The 24,862-nt window shown below is 40.3% G+C and overlaps 1 protein-coding gene across 7 annotated transcripts in view; it reads left to right on the top strand.

The window, feature by feature from the left end:
* The first annotated feature begins 867 nt into the window (after positions 1 to 867).
* The window catches only part of PDE4DIPP2 (PDE4DIP), a 238,182-nt gene continuing 214,187 nt past the window's right edge, over positions 868 to 24,862 (top strand). For all 7 annotated transcript variants that reach the window (XM_070367402.1, XM_070367396.1, XM_070367387.1 and 4 more), the window contains exon 1: positions 868 to 1,121. In XM_070367402.1, the coding sequence (XP_070223503.1) occupies positions 883 to 1,121 (239 nt within the window). In that variant the 5' untranslated portion in view covers positions 868 to 882. The remainder of the gene's footprint in view (positions 1,122 to 24,862) is intronic.

Raw genomic sequence — 24,862 nt, 5'->3', positions numbered from 1 at the left:
ACGCATCTCATGTTCACACCATGGTAAAGTCCAAAACTCATTAAGTGGAACCAGTAAGCTGAGACTGCTGATATAGAATGGTACAGTAGAAGCATTCTGCTTTGCTGGAGACTCAGTTTCCATTCTTAGAAAAGACTGGAATATAAGAAAACGGGTTTTCCGAACAAACATTGAGTGGAAGATTTATTTGATCAATGAACTTTTTTTTTAAACCATGAAAACACGCTTTTGATTTGATACCAGATACCAAGTTATATATATTTTACTATGAGCTCTTCATGGAAAATAGCAATCAGAAAGTCTCAATTTAAAGAAAAATTGAGGTTGTTTATGAGAAAGGTTTTTATAATAACTAAAGGGAAAATTGAAAAGAAAGATTTTAAAAGAGAGAAAGAAGGCTAGACAACAAACCTAGAGAAGTAATGATTCTGAGGAGAGAATAATGTAAAATATAAGAGGGTGATGGATTTGGAGGGTGGAGGACAAAACCCAGGAAAATATGGAGAGGAGTGAGAGGAGAAACTTTTTGAGGTTGGAAATTGAGGACAGTGACAATGGAGCAGATAGGAAGAACACAGAAAGGAGGTCTGGAAATGAAAAGCTCTCCAGGTTGAGGTAATGGGTGGGAGAGAAGGGGGAGATGACAGAGGGTGCAGAGGCAGCGGCGAGTGTTTGTGGGAGAGGGACCGAGGCAATCTGGGCGGAGCAGGTGGCGGAGGCAGCGCGGAGGAGGCCTGGTCTTCCCAGGTCTGCACCGCGCCGGGGGCAGCTGGAGTGGATAGCATCCTCGCCGAGATGATGCGTCCTGGCAGTGCGGGAAGACCTTAGGAAAACCAAGCAGGGACGGTAACTAGGACTGGGCTGGTTAGGACCGGGAAATTCATGAAGAGGACTGACTGCGGGTCCTGCTGCCGCCGCCGCTGCGACTGCGGCTGCTGCTGCCGCGCGGTCCGCCGGGCGCACCACGCGCCCTACTGGTCCAGGGACGCGGCGCGAATCCCGCCGTCCTCGCGGCAGTCTCCCGGCCGGGAACGACGGCATCCCGAGCCGGCCGGGAGCTGGGCAGCAGCCGCCGAAGAGGAAGAGGAAGAGGCAGCCGCGGCAGCCGCACCCTGGATGAGGTGAGAGCACCGCGGGAGCCCCGGAGGCTGCAGACTGCGCCGGGAGTGGCGGCGCCCGAAGCGCTGGTGTAGGGGAACCTTCGCCTTTGGGGCTGGGAATCAGGGCTGGAGACTCGGGCGCTTCGGAGGGTTGACACAGAGTGACATTAGTTTGGAGAAGGTTGAAGGGCATGGCTAGGGACTGGGGGATGATGGGGCTGGTGGCGGGGGCGGAGGGGGAGAGACAGTAGGGAGTTGCCTGGAAATACAGGTGTGGCGCTGGATTGGCGCTGGACTAAAGCATAGGAAACTCAGTCTCTACCCCTAAGGTCTTTGCTTAACGTGTAGTCTAGGGCTCCGTTGGCAGAGATGAGATTGAAGGCCGTGCCTGCTGGGTCAAGTCAAACAAGAGATGAACGCAGGATTCAGAAGGCCATGCCAGGTTGAAAGCACTAGGGAAGCTAAAAGAAGATAAAGGACCGGGAAATGCATGTGGGGGTACAGGTGAAAGCACTGCCTTATCTTATTTCTGCCCCGTCCTCCTCCCCGCCCCATCTTAGATACAGGCAGCAGGGTGGGGTAGTGATGGTTCCTTCTTCCTAGGCTCTCTTTTCCTGAAGAGCTGAGGCCCTGCCTGTTGGCTGGATGGATGATGCCTACCAGGACGAGCCCCACCTAAACCCAGTCACTTCCACTGGTCTGGCGTGGAAGACCCCACCCATTAGGCCCAAATTTTCTTAGCAGCAGCAGGATGAAAATCTGCCATATTTTTTTTTTTTTTTTTTTGGACAAGAGACAGATTGTGCTGCTGACTTCTTGAAATAAATCTCTCCCTGTTGGAGCATCTTTAGCTTATCCTTTAATGGGAAGCTAGTACTCATAAATCAAACTACAGGGCAATATTGATTTCAGCATGGAGGCTGCCATTAACTAACGGGGGGATCTGAAAAAAATTCATTTCTGTAGGCCTGTTTCCTATGCATAATATCAGAATTTGGGTCTTTTGAGTATTAATTACAGATCTGCATATTAATAGGATCTGTATTTTGTATTCAAGACTATGTGAATGAGGAAACAATTTATTCAGACACTTAATTGTGTTTATTCATTACACTGTTCATTGTTTATTTGGGAAAACTGAGTCAGGCTACTCAGTTAACAGTGCTTAAAGGAATCACAATTATGAAGAAATCCAGGATAAATTACTGCCTTGAAAGATGGAAAGAGGCAAGAAGTAGTCATTATTTGATTTTTTATAAAGTGGAATTTTAGCCCAAACATAATTACTTTTTAAACATGCTCTACTGATGGTGTGTTGAATATTTTTCAACAATACTTTGGAAATTTGTTTAAAGCTTGAAACAAAAAATTAATCTGAATATATTTAAATTTTAAATTCTTCTTTACTATTTTATATATGCTAGGGTGAACACTTTTCATGAAAAGAAGCATTGTCATTACAAAATTTTAAATGAGTCATGACTCTGTATCATAAACATGTGATTTTTCTGTCCTTCGTAACAAAAAATTTGTTGGGTTAGAATTAGGTTCTCTAAATTGTGGCTTAGAATTAGGTTCTCTAAATTGTGGCTTAATTGTTAAAATAGATGGATACGCTTTTGTTATTCCCTTAATAATTATTCATCTGACAGATCTCTACATTCATCTTAGTTGATGTGATGATGAACCTTGAAATGTTTTTAAACATTTCAGGAATGCCCTGAAGTCAGAAACTTCACTGAGGTTGATGCTACTGTGACCTCATTTAAAAATCAGATCTCCAGGAATGTGCAACATACTTTTAAAAACATACCTATCTTAGCTCTAGTACTAGAAGTTTATGAGTATTAGAGGCTTGCACTTAGGAGAAAGTATCTTTGGTATCCAGTTTTCTAACTCCCGATCAACTAAAAATGTAAGAAAGCAGCTCATTTTTTTAATATTTAAATTTATTTTTAATTGGAGGATAATTGCTTTACAATTTTTTGTTGGTTTTTGCCATACATCAACATGAATCAGCCATAGATATATGTATGTTCCCTCCCTCTGGAACACCCTCCCACCCCCCAGCCCCCACCCCACTCCACCCCTCTAGGTTGTCACAGAGCCAGTGATTTGAGCTCTGCTGTACAGCAAATTTCCACTGGCTATCTAATTTTACGTATGGGAATGTATGTGTTTCAATGCTACTGTCTCAATTCACCCCACGCTCTCCTTCCCTCACTGTGACCCCAAGTCTGTTCTCTATGTCTGCGTCTCCATTGCTGCCCTACAAATAGGTGCATCAGTAGCATCTTTCTAGATTCCATATATAAGCATTAGTATACGATATTTGTTTTTCTCTTTCTGTCTTACTTCACACTGTATAATAGGCTCTAGGTTCAGCCCCCTCATTAGAACTAACTCAAATGCACTCCTTTTTATGGCTGAGTAATAGTCCATTGTATATATGAAAGCAGCTCATTTTAATTCAGTATTTTTAAATCAAGCAATGATGGTAGACGTCAGTACAAAATTGGATGCAAACTACCCTGAGGTAGTTGAGAACCTATCATTCTAAACTCCGCTTACCTATGTAACTACAGTGTGGAATAAGTTTTATAATAGTAAGATGGACTATGGAAAATAAATAAATAAATGCAAAGATCTCTCCAAGGAAAGCTGACTCTGTCCCGAGAGATCATGCAAGGTGGTATTATTGTGCAAACTGTGCTTTAGTTGTTGAGTCTGTTTCTCAGACTGATTATTACATTCATATGGCTACTATATAAAGCCAGGATGGCAAGTTACTAATTTACAATGAGGAGTCATCTTAGGGAACTAGGTCCTCTTTTTTTATGTCAGTGAGTTCTTTTGGCATGCTTGCCACATTTGGAAGCCAAATTGTAATTAAAAGGTTGTTTGTGAAACTTGGATTTAGAATTGCTGTTTTGTGTGTGTGCTCAGTCGTGCCCGACTCTTTGCAACCCTATGGACTATAGCCCTCCAGGCTCCTCTATCCCTGGGACTTTTTAGGCAAGAATACTGGAGTGGGTTGCCATTTCCTGCTCCAAGCGATCCTCCTGGCCCAGAAATCAAACCTGCTTCTCCTGTTTCTCCTGCATTGACAGGTGGATTCTTTACCTCTGAGCCACCTGGGAAACCCAAATTTAGAATCAGGAGAATTAATCAGTAAATTCTAAATTAAGGAAAAATAGCTTTGAACAGAGTATCAGAGGATACAAACGGGTTCTTTCTTCCCTGGATGGTGTCATTAAGGATCAACCTCTCTTCTTATGTGGACCTTCTTTTTTTATCTGACATGCTAATATTTTCAGGTAATAGTTTGTTTGGTTTGGGAATCTTTATGTCTGTTTCAAGTGCCTGCACATTTCTGCTCTGAACCAGTTTGTCTTCACTGTCAAGTTTAAACTCCAAATGGCAAGGTGACTTTGCTTAGGTAAAAGTCATCATGGGGAAAGGGAAATGGGGTTGGGAGACATTGCCAAAGCCCCTATAAGCTGGTAATATGAACCACGTGGTTAATGGCGACTGGATACAGTGCTAAGAGGCAGAGAATTAGAGAGGGCTTCTCACACACACACACACACACACACACACACACACACACACACACACACGAGATGAACTTTTTCTAGCCTAGCAAGATAAGGAAGCCAGAGTTGGGTGGGAAGTACATTTTAGCAGAGGGATATAAGTGGATGTATGGCCTTGGGAAAAAGGCCTTATTCAGGTGAGACCCATGCTGTGCTAGAACTTTTCTATGATGATTTAATTCAGATGTGACCCTCTTGCAATTGTATAACTATTTAAAAAAGAATTAAGTGAGTTGCCAGTGCAGGTAATGCGCTTTAATGTGCACTTGTTTTTGCCCCCTTTTAAAAAATTTTATTGAAGTGTAGTTGATTTACAATCTTGTGTTAATTTCTGCTGTACAGCGAAGGAACTATGTTTAATATTCTATAATGTGCACTTTTGAAGCCTAGCAGATTGCACATTCTAGGTGGATAGCCTGGAACCAGCAGACAACTGTCAGAGTTAAGGGTGAAGGATGGTGTCAGAGAAGGATCAGTGCATTTCTAACATCAAATGTCAGCCATTATGTCTCTTTAGCCATCTCTCTTTTTTTTTTTTTTTTTTACTGCTTTATTGAGATATAATTGACATAGAATAAACCGGGCAAATTTAAAATGTACAATTTGAAAAGTTTATATATATTTATGCAGGTATATATTTGTGAAATATATATGTATGTATATATTTGTGAAAGCATTACATGTCCATCATCCTAAAGTTTTCTTCTGCCCTCTCATAATCCCTACCTTCCATCGCCTCCTGCCCCACTAACAGACAGGGAACCACTGATCCTTTTGTCACTACATGATAGCTTGCATTTTCTATAATTTTATATAAGTGGGATCATACAGTATGTATTCTTTGTTTTTGCCTGGCTTCTTTCACACACTTATTACTTAGTTATTTTAAGATTTATCCATGCTGTTGTAGGTAGTAATCATTCATTTTCTTTCATTGCTGAGAAGTATTCCATTGTATGGCTATGCCACAGTTTATTGATTCACTAACTGTTGGGTTGTTTCTGTAATGTGGCTATTGTGAATGAAGCTGCTATGAACATTTGAGTGCTAGTCTTTGTGTGTGCATATGCTTATTTTCTCTTGGATGAATTTCTAGGAGTAGAACAATAGGTAGATAGATGTTTAACTTTTTAAGAAATTGCAAAATTCTGTGTCAAAGGTATTTTACCTTTTACATTCCCAGTAGAGATGTATGAAGGTCCCTGTTTCTCCACATCCTTGTCAACATTTGTTACTGTCTTACTTATGGCCATTCTAGTAAATGTGAAATAGTATCTTAGATCTGCATTTCCCATTGACTACCGATGTTGAACATCTTTTCATGTGCTTTATTTTTATCTGTATATTTTTATGAAGTGTTTGTTGAAATTTTTTCCCATTTTAATGGAGTTGTTTGCTTTTTTATTGTAAAATTTGAGTTTTCTATTCCAAATACAAGTTTTATTATATATGTACATTGTGAATATTTTCTCCCCATCTACAATTTGTTTTTTCATTTTAGTAACAGTGTCTTTTGAAGGCCAGAAGTTTTAAAAAATTTGCTAAAGTAAGTCCAAAGTGTCACATTTTTCTTTAAAGATTTTGCTTTTAATGTTATTAATATAACTAAGAAACCATTACTTAACCCAAGGTCACAAAATATTCTCCTATGTTTTCTTCTAGAAGTTGCATAGTTTTATGTTTTACGTTTAGGTCTATGATCCATTTTGAGTTAACTTTTGTATATAGAACAAGGTTTTGATCAAGGTTCATTTTTTGCATATAGTGTTCTTTCAGCACTGTTTGTTAAGAAATCTATCCTTTCTCCATGAAATCGCCTTGATACTTTTACTGAAATCAATTGACCATGTATTTGTTGTTCAGTCATTAAGTCTTTCCGACTCTGTGACCCCATGAACTGTAGCACACCAGGCTTCCCTGTCCTTCAGCATCTCCTGGAGTTTGCTCAAATTCATGTCCATTGAGTCAGTGATGGCACCAACCATCTCATCCTCTGTCGTCCCCTTCTCCTCCTGCCCTCAATCTTTCCCAGCATCAGGGTCTTTTCCAGTGAGTCAGCTCTTTGCATCAGGTGGCCAAAGTATTGGAGCTTCAGCTTCAGCATCAGTCCTTCCAATGAATACTCAGGGTTGGTTTCCCTTATGATTGACTGGTTTGATCTCCTTGCTGTTCAAGGGACTCTCAAGAGTCTTCTTCAGCACCACAGTTCAAAAGCATCAATTCTTCAGTGCTCAACCTTATTTATGGTCCAACTCTTACACCTGTACATGACTACTGGAAAAAACCCGGTTTTGACTAGATGGACCTTTGTTGGCAAAGGGATGTCTCTGCTTTTCAACATGCTGTCTAGGTTTGTCATAGCTTTACTTCCAAGAAGCAAGTGTCTTTTAATTTCATGGCCATAGTCATTGTCCATAGTGATTTTGGAGCCCAAGAAAATAGTCTGTCACTGTTTCCACTTTTTCCATGGATATGTGACTGTATATCTGATTTTTCTATTCTATTCCATTGATCTTTGTGTCTGTCTTTGAGCCAATACTCTACTATTAATATCTTGATTACTATAGTTTTGTAAGTCTTGAGATAACGTAGTACAAATTCTCCAATTTCATTCTTCTTATTCAAAATTATTTGGCTGTTCTAGGTTCTTTGCATTTCCATATACATTTTAGATTCCAATTGTCAATACAGATAAAAAGTCTGCTGGGATTTGAATGGGATTGTACTGAAGTTTATATATTAATTTGGGGAGAATTGATATTTTTAACAATATTGAGTCTTCTGATCCATAACATGGTATATCTCTTCATTTATTTAGGTCCATGGTTCTCAAACAGGGACAGTTATGCCTCATAAAGGACATTTGACAGTGTCTGGGCACATTTTTGATTATCCTAACTGCAGCAAAGGTGATTCTGGCATTTAGTAAATAGAAGTCAGGAATACTGGTTAACATCCTACATTGCACAGAGCAGTTCTAACAGTAAAGAACTATATGGCCTAAAACATCAATAATTAGTGAGGCTGTGAAATCCTCATTAAGTTCTTCTTTAATTTCTCTCAGCAATGTTTTATGTTTTTACTATATAGAATTTACACATCTTATGAGACATTTATCCTTGAATTCTTCATATTTGTAATTCTTTTATAAATGATAATGTCTTTAAAATTTCAATTTATGATTGTTTTTGCTAGTTTATATTGATTTTTAATAATTTTATTCGTTTATTCATTTTTGCCTGTGCTGAGTCTTCATTGCTGCATGGGCTTTTTCTCTAGTTGTGGGAGCAGTGGTTGCTCTCTAGTTGCGGTACATAGGCTTCTCATTGAGTTGGCTTCTCTTGTTGCAGAGCACAGGCTCTAGGGCTCTCGGGCTTCAGTAGCTGTGGCATGTGGGCTCAGTGGTTGCAGCTCCTGGGCTCAGTAATTCCAGCTCCTGAGCTCTAGAGCACCGGCTCAATTGCTGTGGCGCTTGGGCTTATTTGCTCCACGGCATATGGAATCTTCCTGGACCAGGGATCAAACCCGTGTCTCCTGCATTGGCAGGCAGAGGCAGATTCTTACCACTGAGCCATCAGGGAAGCCCTATATTGATTTTTGTATACTGATCTTAAATCCTGTAGCTTTGCTAAATTCATTGTTTAGTTATAGTAGATTTTTTTTGGTAGATTCTGTAGAATTTTATACATAAAACTTATGTCATCCACACAAAGAGAGGAAGAGGAAAGGAGGGAGAGAAAGAGTTTTATTTCTTTCTTTCCAATTTATGTCTTTTATATATTTATTTATTTTGCCTTATTGCACCAGCTAGCACCTCTAGCTGAATTGAAATAGTAAAAGCAAACATACTTTGCCTTGTTCCTGATCTTAAGAAGAAGTGTAATGTCACCTATAAGTTTTTCATAGGCACTTTTCATCAGATTGAGGAAGTCCCCTTCCATTCATAATTTTCTGAGAGTTTTCACTAGGAATGGATGTTTGATTTACATATGAATGAGATGCTATGTAATGTTTCTTTTTTATTTTTGATTAATATGATAAATTACATTGATTCTTTTAAGAATGTTAAAATTAACATTGAGATCCTGGAATAAATGCCATTATGTCATGATATATTATCCTTTCTATATTGTTGGATTAGAGCTGCTAAAATTTTGTTAAGAATTTTTGCATCTATATTCAGGGGGGATGTTGGTTTGTATTCTTCACGTTGTCTGGATTTCATATAAGAATAATTTTTTCCTCATAAAATGAGTTTGGAAGTAGTCCTTCTTCTTCAATTTTTGGGGGAGAGTTTGTGTAGAGCTGGCATTATTTCTTCCTTAAATGTTTGATGAACTTCTAAGGAAAATTATTAGCATAATGTCTTCAAGCTTCATCTGTGTGGTAGCAGCATGTGTCAGAACTCTGTTCTTTTTTAAGGCTGAACAATATACCATTATATGCATGTATCATATTCTGTTTATCCATTGATTTGCTGATGGACATCTGGGTTGTTCCACATTTGGCCATTTTGGCTATTCCACATTTGCTATGTTGGCCTTCCCAAATTCCTAGTTTTACTTCAACTTAGGGAGATAACTAGGCTCTGCCTTGATTCCCTCTCTTATCATTGCCAACTATAAACTTTCTCTAAGAAGTAAACTAGGGCACTTGTGTGCTTCACTTCTTTGGTTTATCTTTTCTGGGATCACTATCTGTGTTGCCTAATATCCAGTGTCTGAAAATCTTTCTTTCATATATTTTGTCCAGGTTTTCAGTTATTCCCATCAGACTTGTGTGGTAATAAATATGTGCACTGTTACTTCATGCTGTTTGGAAGTAAAATTGTCTTTCTAGTTATCTTTTAAATTGCATTTTTCAGCCCTGGCTACACATTGGAATTATCTAGGGAGGTTTAAAAAAAACTGAGGTACAGGCTCCACTCTAGACCAATTAAATCAGACTCCTTCGGACTGAGGTCCTAACCTCATGTACAAAAGCACTCATGTACAGCAAGTTTAGAGAACCACTGAATTAAGCAAATAAAAAATAAATTGTGTTCTGTCACTCCAACCAAGACAAAAGGTGGTTGGGTTTTTGTTTTTGTTAAGCAGTGTGGAGCTGTAGAGTGTTTTAAAGCAGGACATTGATGTTTGTAGATCTTTGTTTTCGAACTGTAAGTGTGGTGGCTGTATGGGAGGGGAGGTGAAGTGGGCTGACTGAAAAGACGGGATAACGAAGAAGCTGTTACGAATGGTTTGGGGTCTGAGGTTATGAGCTCTGAACTTAGTGGTAGTAGGAACAGTGAAGAAGGGATAAATTTGAGAATTTCTGAGGTAGGATTGATGGCACTTGTTAATCAATGAAGTACGGGAAATGAAGAAGAGAAAGGAAACAAAGAATTACTCTTAAATTTCTAGGTCAACTATGGAATGATTACTAATGTCAGGTACTGAGGGATAATGTGGTATGAAAAGTAGATATCAGGGAAATGAATTGCTTTCATGTGGGACATCCAGAAGGAGATGCCTTACAGAACTGTCTCCTGACCACTAAATTTTTCTGAAGCATAAAAAGAAAAAAACATTTAAGAGTATATCTTTTGAGTGTGTTGTATGGTTTTGAACAGATGTTCAAACAGATGTATCTTTCTGCTTTTATCTGATTTAGGTTAATATTAAAATCTATTTGCGTTTCTTAAGCATATATTAGTTTACATGAGAGTAAAGTTGATATCTCCTAGGTGACAAGATATCACATCAAGGATTGTTGCAGACATTTGTTTCTCTTTTTCTTTCTTTTTTTTTTTTTTGGCTCTTTTATTTTTTGGTGGGGAGATGTTTATTCACTCCTCCTTTACTTGGACAGTAACCCTCCATTTCCTTTGGAGAATTACCTCTTCTTTGCTATTGCTTTATTAAAGTTTTGATGGAACATTCTGCCCCCTTCTAGATAGATGAGGGTAATGATACCCACAGTACAGTAGTACAACCTAACTCTCTACATTAACATCGTGTCTTCATGGAGCAAGACAAGAGTGGAAAAAATGGTTGGGACCAATGGGTTCTTACTGCTTCCCCTACTTCTGTCCCTTCTGAACCTGTTTTTTTTTTTTTTTCAGTTTCAACTGTTCTGTTGATTCTCTAGGTCTCCCCTTTCAGTATTGTCTTTTTAGAAACTGAATTTAGCCAAATTTAGTTCATTCATCTTTTAAAAAATTATATTCAATGTCAGGCATAATTCTAGATGCTAGAATAGAATGAAGAATAAGATTATCTGATAAAGGCTCTACCCTCACAAGCTTAAGTTTAATGAAGCTGTATCAGGACTGGTGAGGAGATAGATAGTAAACAAGTAAATAAATATACAAATAAAGTGATTTAAAAGATAAATAAAATTAAGCCATTGGCTAGAAAGGAACTGAGGCAGATGTTGTTGTTTAGTTGCTAAGTTGTGTCCAACTCTTTGTGATCCCTGGACCGTAACCCACCAGGCTCCTCTGTCCCTGGGATTTTGCAGGCAAGAACACTGGAGTCACTATTTCCTTCTCTAGAGGATCTCTCTAACTCAGGGATCAAACTTGGCAGGCAGATTCTTTACCACTGAGCCACCAGAGAAGCTCCAAGAAGCTCCAAGAAGCAGACAATGGGAGAACTGCAATTGTAAAACTCCTAAGGTAGAAATAACTTGTTATGCTTGAGCAACACAAAGAAGACCAGGGCAGCTGGAACATGTTAAACAAAAAGGAAAATGGCAAGAAGATAAGGGAGAAGAAGTGGGCTGGGTTAGGTACATGAGACCTTGTAGGCCATAATAAGAAGTTGATTTTATTCTAAGGACATTGGGAAACCAGGAAGCAGGAGCATTATATGATCTGGAAAATGTTTTAAAATATCACTCTGCTATTGCAATACAGACTTTAGGAGTGAAAGAGTGCTCCTAACAGTAGAAGCAGGAAGGGAGCTCTGAAAACTATTCTAGTAAATGGTATAGATATAAGAAAATGGTGATTTAAATCACGGTAGCAGCAGTGGAGCTGATAAGAAGTGAACAGACAGGGTTCTTCAGGAGTCTCCTGAAAGTGGCAGCCTTCCTCATGATGAAACTTGAAGGAGAATGTAGGTCTGGGACTTCTGGCAGACACCTTGCTAAACTTTTCAGACACTGAGAAGAAAGCTAGCACAGAAAGCAGTTGAGAGGAGGGGAGGGAAAACCCCTTATTGGAGTCTCTGTATTAAGCTGTATTTGAAACCTCTGGTCGAGGTTTTTGCCAAACCTCAGTTGAAGTTTTCCCCATCAGCATGAGGGTGGTGGTGGTTAGGTGAGGGGACAAAAGGATGGTGGTCATGCCCTCGGAGGAGACGCTTTGTTGTTGTTCAGTTGCTCAGTCGTATCCGACTCTTTGCTACCGCGTGGACTGCGGCACCCCAGGCTCCCCCATCCATCACCATCTCCTGGAGCTTGCTCAAACTCATGTCCATTGAGTTGGTGATGCCATCCAACTATCTCATCCTCTGTTGTCCCTTTCTCCTCCTGTCTTCAATCTTTCCCAGCATCAGGGTCTTTTCTAATGAGTCAGCTCTTTGCAGCAGGTGGCCAGAGTATTGGAGCTTCAGCTTCAGCATCAGTTCTTCATGATGCTTCATAAATATTCTGGATTGACTTCCATTAGGATTGACTGGTTTGATCTCCTTGCATTCCAAGGGACTCTCAAGCGTCTTCTCCAACACCACAGTTCAAAAGCATCAATTCTTTGGTGCTCAGCTTTCTTTAAAGTCAACTCTCACATCCATACAAGACTACTGGGAAAACCATAGTTTTGACTATACAGACCTTTGTCAACAAAGTAATGTCTCTGCTTTTTAATATGTTGTCTAGGTTTGTCATAGCTTTTCTTCCAAGGAGTAAGAGTCTTTTAATTTCATGGCTGCAGTCACCATCTGCAGTGATTTTGGAGCCAAAGAAAATACCTTGTATAATATTAAAAAATCCCTTCCCAGAAGGTTGCATATGTTAACCAGTTCTTGGTGGAAGGGTGTAGCAGGCAGGGAAATAGTTGCCTCAGGATACTACAACCTCTTCTAGTTACTTGCTCTCTCAGTCTTGTTTGCCAGAGCAACCTCATAAGTATAGGGTTTGTACTTGATCTCAAATGAGTTCCAAACAGCATCCTGTGATTTAGATGTTTGATCACTGATGTCTATGGCAGCAGCATTATCATTGTTTCATTACTACATGTGTAATTTTGTTATTAATAATATTTGTTGAGTACTGGCTACGTACCAGTATTATACATATCTTAAGCAACATATAATCATAATCTCATTTAATCCTCACTACAATTCTGTGAGAAAGATGCTATTATTATCCCTGCTCTTTTTAGAAAGGTTAAATATTTTGACAAGATCACACAGTTAAAAAATGGTAGTGGTGGTGCTCAATTGGCAGGTGCTAAATTTTTTTTTGTTCATCTTGTATGCTTTAAAATCTCCTTCCTTTTAATGATCCTTGATCTGCTTTTCCTTAAAAAAAAAAATCAACGCAAACAAAAGCAACAGAAAGCCTTTGGTAGAGCTTAGACAAACATGGTTCCGTCTCCAAATTAGCCTAACATGTCATCTGTTTTAAAATAATAACCTGCATTACTAAAATCTGACCTTGCAAGGATTTGCTTTCAGTTCAAATGGCAAAATGCTTGCAGGTCAACACAGAGAAACGAATGACCTGTTTACAACAAAACACCATACCTAGACATGAGCTAGAGTCTATCAAAAAGCATCAGATAGCTTCATATTCAGGTTAATAAAATTGGGTGAATTGCACATTTCAAAAGAGAATCTGGGACACTGGGCAAATAACAAAGACTTCGAGCAAACTGGGCTCACTGCCCAGAGCAGTGGGCACATGTGTTCACATAATGGGGGGCTTTTGTCCACCGTGTGTGTGCTCATGCACACCCACATTCAATCATGCAACATTTGCTCAGAGAAAGTAGAGCCAATAACAGAAATGCTAACATGAACAAGTGACCTCAGTGTACAGACAGAAGCAGTGCCATATTTTGGCATCCTTTTAGTCTCCACAGTATTCCAATCCACACCTTTTTGCCTCATTGCTGTGTAAATCTTGACTTTGAAATCACTAACTAAATATTGAATATAAAATGTACAGATTTATTGTTGTCTCAATAAGAAGAGTTGTCATGAGTTTCACATATTTTCTAAAAGAAGAAAAGAGTCTGCTTAGACAGTGTATTCTATAGAATACACAAAATATATGATCCTACAAAAGAACTACTTACCATTTCCTTCATTTTCGCCATAAATCTCCTTTCCAGTTGTATAGCCTTAAATAAGGGCTCTGAATTCTTTGTCCTTCCTTACTGTAAGAAGAATAATAGCTTCTTTGTGAATGAAAGGGCTGGATCTCTAACTCTGCAGCATGACCTAGGATTGAGGGAAGGTTCAGGACTATGTGTATCAGTTACGTATTGATGCATAGACAACCACTCCAAAACTTAGGATCTGTGATGGTTAATTTTATGTGTCAACTTGACTGGATCACAAGGTGCCCAGATGTTGGGCTAAACATTATTTCTGGGTGAGTCTGTGAGGGTGTTTTTGGATATAATCGGTATTTGAAATCAGTAGACTGAGTAAAGCAGATTGCCTCCCCGACAATGTGGGTGGGCACCATCCCATCCACTGAGAACCTAAACAGAACAAAAAGATGGAGGAAGGGGGATTTTTCTCTCTCTCTCTCTCTCTCTGCCTGACTACTGAGCAGAGTCCCTAGGCCTGGGACTTACACAGTGGGCCCTCTAACTCTCAGAACACCACTATCAGATTTCTTGGGTTTCCAGCTTCCAGACAGCAGATACTGGGATTTCTCAGCCTCTGTAATAATGTGAGCCAAACATTTATAAGAAATCTCTTTATAATACCAAGAGTGTGATTACCAAGGATTATTGGGGGCCCTCTTGGAGATTGCCTACCACAGTCTGCATCTCTTACCTGAACTTCTGGAAAGTGGAGGAACAACAGGGTTTATACCTTCCATTCCTTCTTTCTGGAATGAGACTGTTACAAATGAAGCACAAAAAAGTCAAGGAGAAGTGTAGCCAGAGTTGAGGCTGAAGACTATACCAAGCTATGTATGTCATGTTAAAGATTTTTGACTGTATCCTCAGAACAAGAAAAACCTCGGACTTGGCTCACACAGTCAGCTCTCCCAGCACCCCTGGCAGATATTGCTGGCAATGACTGGTTCTGTCTCTGCCTTCCCTAAAAGAAAACCAGACACAGAGTCTGGCCCTAGGTGAAGGGACTGTTGAGAACCTGATAAATGGTTCACTTCTCCAGGCTAAGTTTCAGAGCTAGGCAAGCTGTATGAAGGACATGCACATGCCTGGTGCCGACAGAAGGCCTAGAAGGAAACATAAATTTTGAAGCAGGTCAGGTGTAAGATCACTCATAGGGGAATGTTGGTGACTGTGAAAACCTGGACCTTTTATGTCCCAGCTAATGGCCCACAAGGGATTAATACATTGTAAGGCTGATTCTGTAAGATAGGTTCTGCCAGCAGGGGGCGCCTGTAGGTGCTTTACACTGTTGCTCCATCAGGTCTGGTACTCATGGGTGAGCAGCTCTTGCCAAAGGAGTTGTTGAATCACAAAGTTGTGTCCGAGTCTTTGTAATTGAATGGATTGCAGAACGCCGGTCTTCCCTGTCCTTCACTATCCTCCAGAGTTTGATGAAGTGTCCTAAAGCAGCTGGAATTCACTGTAGCCTTTATGAGGATGTCACATGGCTACTTTGATTTCCGGAGCCAACAGCACTTCATGTGACAGGAAGACTAAAGGTGAGGCAGGTTTGGCTTCTGAGTTGAGTGGACAGGTACCTCAAACTGAGGCCTGGCGCTCAAGGTTTTCTAAAAGCATAGGTTCTTGAAAATTCCATTCTGGTTAAATTAGCAGCAACTAATGAGGTAAACTGTTCTTTTTTTCCCCTCTTCCAACAGCTCCCTTTCTCATCTGTTCTGCCATTTCCCTGATGCCCTATAAAACAGAAAAGTTCCATTGAGCCTTGAAATTATTTGGCAAGGTGGTTGCAAGAGCTGGCCTTGGCTCATATAATCGCTTTTGCCCTGTGGTGTCTTAGAGGTCCCACCTGATGTCTGGCAGTTCATTAATGCACAGAGAGATACTGCCAACAGGGTCAGCAGAACACAGCACTAGAGAGTATAAGTTTAGCTCTTGTCACACCATCTGGGATGAACCACAGGGAAGCAAGTGAAGCACTCACTCCCAGGATCATGCAAATGTGGGAGTAGATCCTGTCTTTATTTAAGATTTTGACATCTTATTCATTATGGATTTTTTGTGATAATTTGGTTTTTTAAAATATTGTCCTTAAATATTGCATTTGTTGTGATTGCTGAGCTCTGGTCATCTTTTAAAATTTGCACCACAGGTGAGTACCCCTCCCCTCACCTTAAGTCCAGCCCTGAATACCTTCACAGTTTTAAATCAAAAGCTTGAACCAGTTAATCAGTCCATCAGCACCAGGACCTTCTGGCCTTGATTTCTCCCTTCCCCTAAGTCTTGAGAACACAATGAAGCCAACAAATAGAGAATACAATAATTCTTTTCTTTGTATCACAACTTTTGATTTAGAGTCAGCTAGCAATTTAGGTCACTGGTTCATTTCCAGCTAGAAGGACTTGGTGTGATCTTTGCTTCCCTCGTGGCTCAGATAGTAAAGAATATGCCTGCAATGGAGACCCAGCTTCAATCCCTGGGTTGGGGAGATCCTCTGGTGAAAAGAATGGCTGCCTACTCCAGTATTCTTGCCTGGAGAATTCCATGGACAGGAGTGGGCTACAGTCCATGGGGTCACAAAGACTCAGACACAACTGAGTGACTAACACACAGTATTTCTATACCTAATGGTATATCACAGACCTAGCCTAAAAAATGGGAAATACTTTTGTTATTTAAAGATTATTTTCATTGAAAGGAATAATAGTGGTTAGTATTGAGTGTGCTTCTTGTTTTACTAAACTGATATGATCTAGAATGCAATTAACTTAAAAAATTTTTTGTATTGGGGTACAGCCATTTAACAAACAATGTTGTGATAGTTTCGAGTGAACAGCGAAGGGACTCAGCTATATATATACGTGTATCCATTCCCCCTCAGGCTCCCTCCCATCCAGGCTGCCACAGAGCATTAACCAAAGTTCCATGTGCTGTACAGTACGTCCTTGTTGGTCATCCATTTACAATATAGCAGTGTGTGCATGTCCATTCCAAACTCCCAAACTGTCTCCTTCCCTAGTCCTCACACCCCCAACCATAAGTTCCTTCTGTACGTCTGTGCATCTGTTTCTGTTTTGTTAAGTAAGTTCATTTGTGTTATTTCTTTTTAGAGTCCACATACGAAGGATGTCATACGATATTTCTTCTTGTCTCTGACATACTTCACTCAGTAAGACACTGTCTCGGTCCATCCGTGTGGCAGAGAGTGGTTTTATTTCATTCTTTCTAAGGACTGAATAATATTCCACTGTCTGTATGTAACACATCTTCTTTATGCATTCTTCTGTCAATGGACATTTAGGTTGCTTCTCAGTTATTGTAAACAACACTGCAATGAACATTGGGGTACATGGATCCTTTCAGATTATGCTTTTCTCTGGATATATGCCCAGGAATGGGATTGCAGGGTCATATGATAGCTCTATTTTTAGTTTTTAAGAAACCTTCATACTGTTCTCCATAGTGGCCATACCAATTTACATTCCCACCAACAGGGTAGGAGGGTTCCCTTCTTTCCACACTCTCTCCAGCATTTATTATTTGTGAATTTTTTGGATGATAGCCATTTGGCAGGTGTGATATCTCATTGTAGTTTTGATTTACATTTCTCTAATAATTTGTGGTGTTGAGCATCTTTTCATGTGCCTAATGGTCATCTGTATGTCTTCCTTGGAGCAATGTCTATTTTGATCTTCTGCCCATTTTTTGATTGGGTTGTTTGTTTCGATGCTGTTAAGTGTCATGAGCTGTTTGAAAATTGTGGAGACTAATCCCTTGTTGGTCACATCGTTTGCAAATATTTTTTCCCAGTCTGTGGGTTGTCTTTTCATTTTTATTGTTTCCTTTGCTATGCAAAAGCTTATGGGTTTAAGTGGGTCCCAGTTGTTTAGTTTTGCTTTTATTTCCTAGAATGGGATTAACTTTTACAGCCACTCTACTTATTTGAACTTTGTAAGGATGAAGGACTGTGGAGGTATGCTCATTTTATGTCTAGGATTGCCAGATATTTGATGTTGAACTTCACAGCTCAGTATCTTGGTTCTTAAATGCTAAGATGAAAATTAAAACAAAAGTGCATACACAAATGAGGGATTTTTCTCATTAAAATTTTTTTCTTGATTGTATGAGGCTTTCTGAGGCTTTATCTCAATATTTTTGAACCCTTGCCAGCTGGAAGAAAGGACAAACAGCTGGTCTAAATTGCCAAGAAATTGACTTCCGTAGTTCTAAGTGTAGAAGAGGGAATTTGTCTTTGTTGTATATTTCGCCTTTGTCCTGGGAGTGATGTTTTGATGCGTCCTCTTGGTTGTGCAAATTTGAACCAAATAGCTATCAGGGAGAGCTCCTGATTTTAATTAAGTAACTCAAGGCAAATATGTCAATCAGATTCTGTTTAATGGTGACAAAAGTTGACCTGGGAGAGGTGGAATATTCTTTTACATAGTAACAGCGATAATAAGTTTAGTTATTCTTAGGATATGCATGCAGAGAAGGCAACGGCGTCCCACTCCAGTACTCTTGCCTGGCAAATCCCATGGACGAAGGAGCCTGGTGGGCTGCAGTCCATGGGGTCGCTAAGATTCCGACACAACTAAGCGACTTCACTTTCACTTTTCACTTTCATGCATTGGAGAAGGAAATGGCAACCCACTCCAGTGTTCTTGGCTGGAGAATCCCAGGGACGGGGGAGCCTGCTGGGCTGCCGTCTATGGGGTCGCACAGAGTCGGACACGACTGAAGCGACTTAGCAGCAGCAGCAGCAGCAGCAGGATATACATGACTTCCCAGGTGGCTCAGTGGCAAAAGAATCCACCTGCCAAGCAGGAGACACAGGTTCAATGCCTGCGTCAAGAAGATCCCCTGGAAATGGAAATGGCAACCTACTCCAATATTCTTGCCTGGGAAATCCCATGGACAGAGGGGCCTGGTGGGCCACAGCCCATGGGGTTGCAGAGGTGGAATGGGACTGAGCAACTAAACAGCAGCAATATGAGATACACACTGAAATATTAGGGATGAAGAGTCTGCATCTTTCATATGTCTCATCAGTAACTGTGTTGCAGGGGAGAGAGAGAAAAACAAATGTGGTAAATGTTAACAATTGGTGAATCTGGTGAAGGATTTATATCACTTCATTGTACTATTTTTGCAACTTTGCCATATGTTCAAGTTTTTAAAAAATTTTCTCAAAATGGAAAGTTTTAAAAACTGATTCATGTTGTAGATAAATGTTTATACACATATATGAAAATGTATATATACATATATATGAAACATAACAGGGCTTCCTTGGTGGTTCAGATGGTAAAGAATTTGTCCCCTGGAAAAGGGAATGGCTATCCACTCCAGTATTCTTGCCTGGAGAATTCCATGGATAGAGGAGCCTGGCAGGCTATAGTTCATAGGGTCGCAAAGAGTTGGACACGACTGAGCTACTAACACTAATACTTAGCTGTAGTAGCAACATGAAACATAGGCTTCCCAAGTGGCTCAGTGGGTAAAGAATCCGCCTGCAATCTGGGAGACCCAGGAGACACGGGTTTGATTCCTGAGTTGTCAAAATCCCTTGGAGGAGGCATGGCAACATACTCCAGTGTTCTTGCCTGAAGAATCCCATGGATGAGGAGCAGGCTACAGTCCATAGGGTTGCAAAGAGTTGGACACGATTGAAATGCCATATGTTTAAAATTTTTAAAAATTTTCTCAAAATAGAAAGTTTTAAAAGCTGATTCATGTTGTAGATAAATATGTATACACATATATGAAAATATATATATATGTGTGTGTGAAACATAACATATATGTTTGTTATATATGTTATGGGATTGTTAGTGTCTGCCAGAATTTTAAAGCCAGAGAAATCCACCTTGGTCACTTGGGGGACAAGCTAGTAGATGGCGTGATATGAGAAACAAGAACAGGGACCATAGCTGTTTGGCGGCCTTGTCCTTAGCAATATGCTTTCTAATTCAGAATCCAATCTGAGCTCTAAACCAGAATCATCACTGCCTTTAGTTATAACCTCCATGGATTTTTTAAGCAGCCTAGGTTGCCTGATACATGCTCCTTGGCCTTGGACTGGAGCTCCTTGTCCCATCCTGGTAAATGATCAGGTTTTAGTGATGGTGCAGTTGTCATGAATGCCTTGAAAACTATTTGATTAATTTATTCCTCTATTGTTTCTGGTTCCAGAAATTTATTAACTCTCACATCAGTCCCTTCCATTTTTAAGGCCCAATATCTACGTTCAAAGCAAAGCAAAGTACCCAGTTAATTCCTACAAGTCTTTCTTCAGTGTTCCAACCCCCTTTTTCCTAGAAATTTATGTACCACATTTCTTGTATGATTCCCCTTCCTCCAACATGGGATACACATAAATAGTGGGTGTTGAAAGGATAAGGGGGATTGTATAATTAAATTACCACCAGCTGTCTGAAGGCTTGGTCATACTTTCTTTCCTTGAGGTTTTTGTTACAGCTGACAGACAAAGCTAACTAGTGAAGTGTGAATAAAACACACACACACACACACACACACACACACGGAGTCCTCAAGACAAGGGAAGAAGGTCTGAGATAAAGGGAGGAATGTAAGACAGAGGAAATAACCACTTTTGTCCTTAGAACTCCAACCAGGAAGTGAGGGAACCAGGTCTTTCAACTTCCTTGCCAGTGTCTTGGTCTCCTATGATGAATCAGAGAGCTGAGAAGTGGAAAATCTGGGTCACTGGCCTAGCCCTAGAGACCAATTTGGAGTAAGAACTGAAACTAAAATTCACAACTTTATACAGGGTTGGAATCCTGCCCAGTATGCAAACATTAATAAAAGAATAGCTATGATTTATTGAATGCTTAAAATGTGCTGTACAATGAATTATACACTTCTCATGTGTTATTTCATTTTGTTCTCACCATTACCCTACTAGGTAGTCATATTATCATTAACCTTAGTCTACAAATGAGGAAATCAAAGCACACAGTTTAAGTAACTTGTCAGCATCACAAAGCTGGAAATCGATGGGGCTGATAAGAGCCCAAGTCTGCCTTAGCCAGTGATGTCAGCACCACTGCACAGCTCTTCCAAATGAGTGGGACCCTAGGCAGTCATTCTTGGGCTTCCCTTATGGCTCAGCTGGTAAAGAATCTGCCTGCAATGTGGGAGACCTGGGTTCGATCCCTGAGTTGGGAAGAGCCCCTGGAGAAGGGAAAGGCTACTCACTCCAGTATTCTGGCCTGGAGAATTCCATGGACTGTATAGTCCATGGGGTTGCAAAGAGTCAGACACAACTAAGCGACTTTCACTTTCACTAGGCAGTCATTCAGAGGAGACTGGGGACGTTTCTCCTTCTACTAGTGAAACTTTGAATTTTTTAAGTAAATAAAAAGGCATTTTAAAGTAATGCCTTTTGTAATATATGACAAAGCTTTTTATTACTAGCATCCTTCAGGACCCTACTCAGGCACTACCTTTTTCATGAAACTTTCTCTAATCAGATTTAATTAATCAGTCACTCATTTGTGTTCTTCTTTGTACCTTTATCATAGCACTTACACAGTTTGATTTGTATTGTGATATGATGAATGCCTGCCTCACTTTCCACACTGCTGCTGCTGCTAAGTCGCTTCAGTTGTGTCCGACTCTGTGCGACCCCATAGATGGCAGCCCACCAGGCTCCACCGTCCCTGAGATTCTCCAGGCAAGAACACTGGAGTGGGTTGCCATTTCCTTCTCCAATGCACTAAAGTGAAAAGTGAAAGTGAAGCCGCTCAGTCGTGTTCGACTCTTAGTGACCCCATGGACTGTAGCCTAGCAGGCTCCTCCGTCCATGGAATTTTCCAGGCAAGAGTACTGGAGTGGGGTGCCATCGCCTTCTCCGCACTAGATTTTTAAAATTAATTTTTATTGGACTATAGTTACTTTACAATGTTGTCTTGGTTTATACTGTAAAGCAAAGTGAATCAGCTATGTGTGTATACATATTTCCCCTCCCTTTTAAGCTTCCTTCCCATTCAGGTCACCACAGGGCATTAAGTAGAGTTCCCTGTACTTTACAGTATGTTTGCATTGGTTATCTATTTTATACATATTATCAATAATGTACATGTGTCAACCCTAGTCTCCCAATTTCTCCCACCACCACCCCCCGCTTCCCGCCTTGGTATCCATACATTTGTTCTCTATGTCTGTGTCTATATTTTTGCTTTGCAAATAGGATCATCTATACCAATGGCTCAGTGGGTAAAGAATCTGTGCTAATGCAGGAGATCAGGGTTCGATCCCTGGGTTGGGAAGATCCCTTGGAGTAAGAAATGGCAACCCACTCCAGTATTCTTGCCTGGAAAATTCCATGGACAGAGGAGCCTGGTGGGTTATAGTTCATGAGGTTGCAGAGTCAGACATGACTGAGCACACATACCATTTTTCTAAATTCCACGTATATGCATTAATATATGATATTTGTTTTTCTCTTTCTGACTTACTTCACTCTGTATAACACTCTTTAGGTCCATCCACATCTTTACAAATGACCCAGTTTTTCTTTTTTGTGGTTGAGTAATATTCCATTGTATAGATGTATCCGATCTTCTTTATCCATTCATCTGCTGATGGACTTTTAGGTTGCTTCCATGTCATGCCTATTGTAAATAGTGCTGCTATGAACATTGGGATGCACATGTCTTTTGTTCTGGGAATATGCCCAGTAGTCCTACACTAGATCTTAAACATGAAGTACACAGCCTAGCACATGCTCCTGTAGGCACTGAACTAATGTTGAACTGCATGAACTAAGGCAGCCAAATTGTCCTTGAGTTTTATTAACCAAATACATTTATTTGGTGTCATGAGCTTAGCTACCTTTGAACTCCCACTTTTTCATCTAGGAAATGAAATATTTTTTAAAGGCCCCTTCCTCATCACAAATATTTCTACTTATCTCAAGGGGTATCTCCCAATCTCTCATAAACTGCTCCTGGTTTTGCCCTCTTGCTCTGAGGCACAGCTGCCACTTTGCTTCCTATGTATGGTCCTAGGTCACACATCTCCTCCAGCCTCTGCCCCATTCCAGCTACTGGAGGGCAGATCTTTCAATTCGTGTACGCATAACCTTTTCTCTCCAGGTTACTTGCATGGCCCGGGGAAGCAGGCACATCCATCCAAGTCTCAATTCTGCCAATTAGTTTCCCCTGCTGCACTAATAATACAGAACAGATTTGCATTTATGAACTCTGTTGGACAGTTTTCACCACATAAAGCTCCAGTTTTATTATATCTGGGAACCTGTTTTTCTTACTAGCCCATCATTCAGTTTCTTTAAGGCTTCATTTCCTCACTTATAAAAGAAGGTTGCTTTACTGGGACGTCAATACTGCTTGGTTTCTTTTCCTTGCACTTGTCACCATCTGGCATGTTGTAGTTATTTCTTGTTTATTGTCTGCCTATCCCATAGACTGTAAACTCCATGAAAACAGGGTCTTTGCTGGTTATTTTTTTTAACTGCTCTGTCTCTAATATATATTAATATAGTAATTTTGCCTGACATGTAACAGCCCTCAGTATTTTTGAGTGAATGAATGAGATAATGTATCAGAATTTTTGTGTACATTTTAAGGGACTCTTCCAGTTGTCTACTTCTACATAATGATGTGCTTCAAGACAGTGGCTCAACGCTATTTTATTATATCTTGTCATTTTGTGGGTCAGGAATTTGGACAGGTCTCAGCTGAGCAATTTGTCTGCATCATGTGATATTCACTGGGTCACTCAGTAGTATTAAGCTGAAGGCTGCTCTGGAATTCCCAAAGCAACGACACTCACATCTGGCACAGAATCCACATGAGACCTAGTGCCTGCATGCAGACTGATGGGTAATATTTCACAAGGGTCTCAGGGCCTGTCCTCAGTGTCTCTCCAGAAAAGTAATCACACTTCTTTCATGGCAACTCAGAATATCAAGGGCTTCCCAGGTGGCGCTAGTGCCAAGGCAGGAGATGTAAGAGAGCAAGATTTGATCCCTGGGTTGGGAAGACCACCTACAGAAGGAAATGGCACCCCACTCCAGTATTCTTGCCTGGAGAATCCATGGACCGAGGAACCTAGTGGACCACAGGGTCAAAAAGAGTCGGATACAACTGAAGCGACTTAGCACGCAGGTAGAAGCTGATGCAACCTCAGAATTTATGACCTCACACCACATTCTATGGGTCAAGAAAGTCACTAAACCCAAATCTCCCAAAGGAATTAGTGAAGAATTTTCAACCATCTTTAATTGACCATATTCTTTCACCTTTTGACCATAAGCATTACTACACGCATTGCTCACTTCATCCCAAAGTCCTACAAGTTTCATAACTTTTCCTGTGGTGATTCGGAAGTCCAGAATCTCTCCATCGAAGTCAAGTTCAGGTGAAGAAGAGGCTTCTGGGTTACAGCTCCTTGAAGTCTGATTCCTCTTGATCTGAAGATTTCTTGGTGTCCTCTGGGCTTTTCATTCTGCTCTTTGAGTCATTCTTCCTTTTTCATAAGAAACAGTCCTTTTTTTGCAATTGAGTAACTTTTTTTTTCTAATTTTTTTTAAAACTTTTTATTTTGTATTGGAGTACAGTTGATTAACAATGTTGCATTAGTTTTAGGTGTTCCACAAGGTGATTCAGTTATATGTATTCCTGTATCTATTCATTTTCAAATTCTTTTCCCATTTTTATACAACTGCTCCAGAAAGTAAGCATAGAGGGAACATGCTGCTGCTGCTGCTAAGTTGCTTCAGTCGTGTCCGATGCTGTGCGACCCTGTAGATGGCAGCCCACCAGGCTCCTCTGTAGCTGGGATTCTCCAGGCAAGAATACTGGAGTGGGTTGCCATTTCCT

This window comes from Bos mutus, chromosome 3 (assembly GCF_027580195.1).
Source record: "Bos mutus isolate GX-2022 chromosome 3, NWIPB_WYAK_1.1, whole genome shotgun sequence".
In the NCBI taxonomy this organism is placed as follows: Eukaryota; Metazoa; Chordata; class Mammalia; order Artiodactyla; family Bovidae; genus Bos; species Bos mutus.
This window is presented reverse-complemented; position numbering and strand designations above follow the sequence as displayed.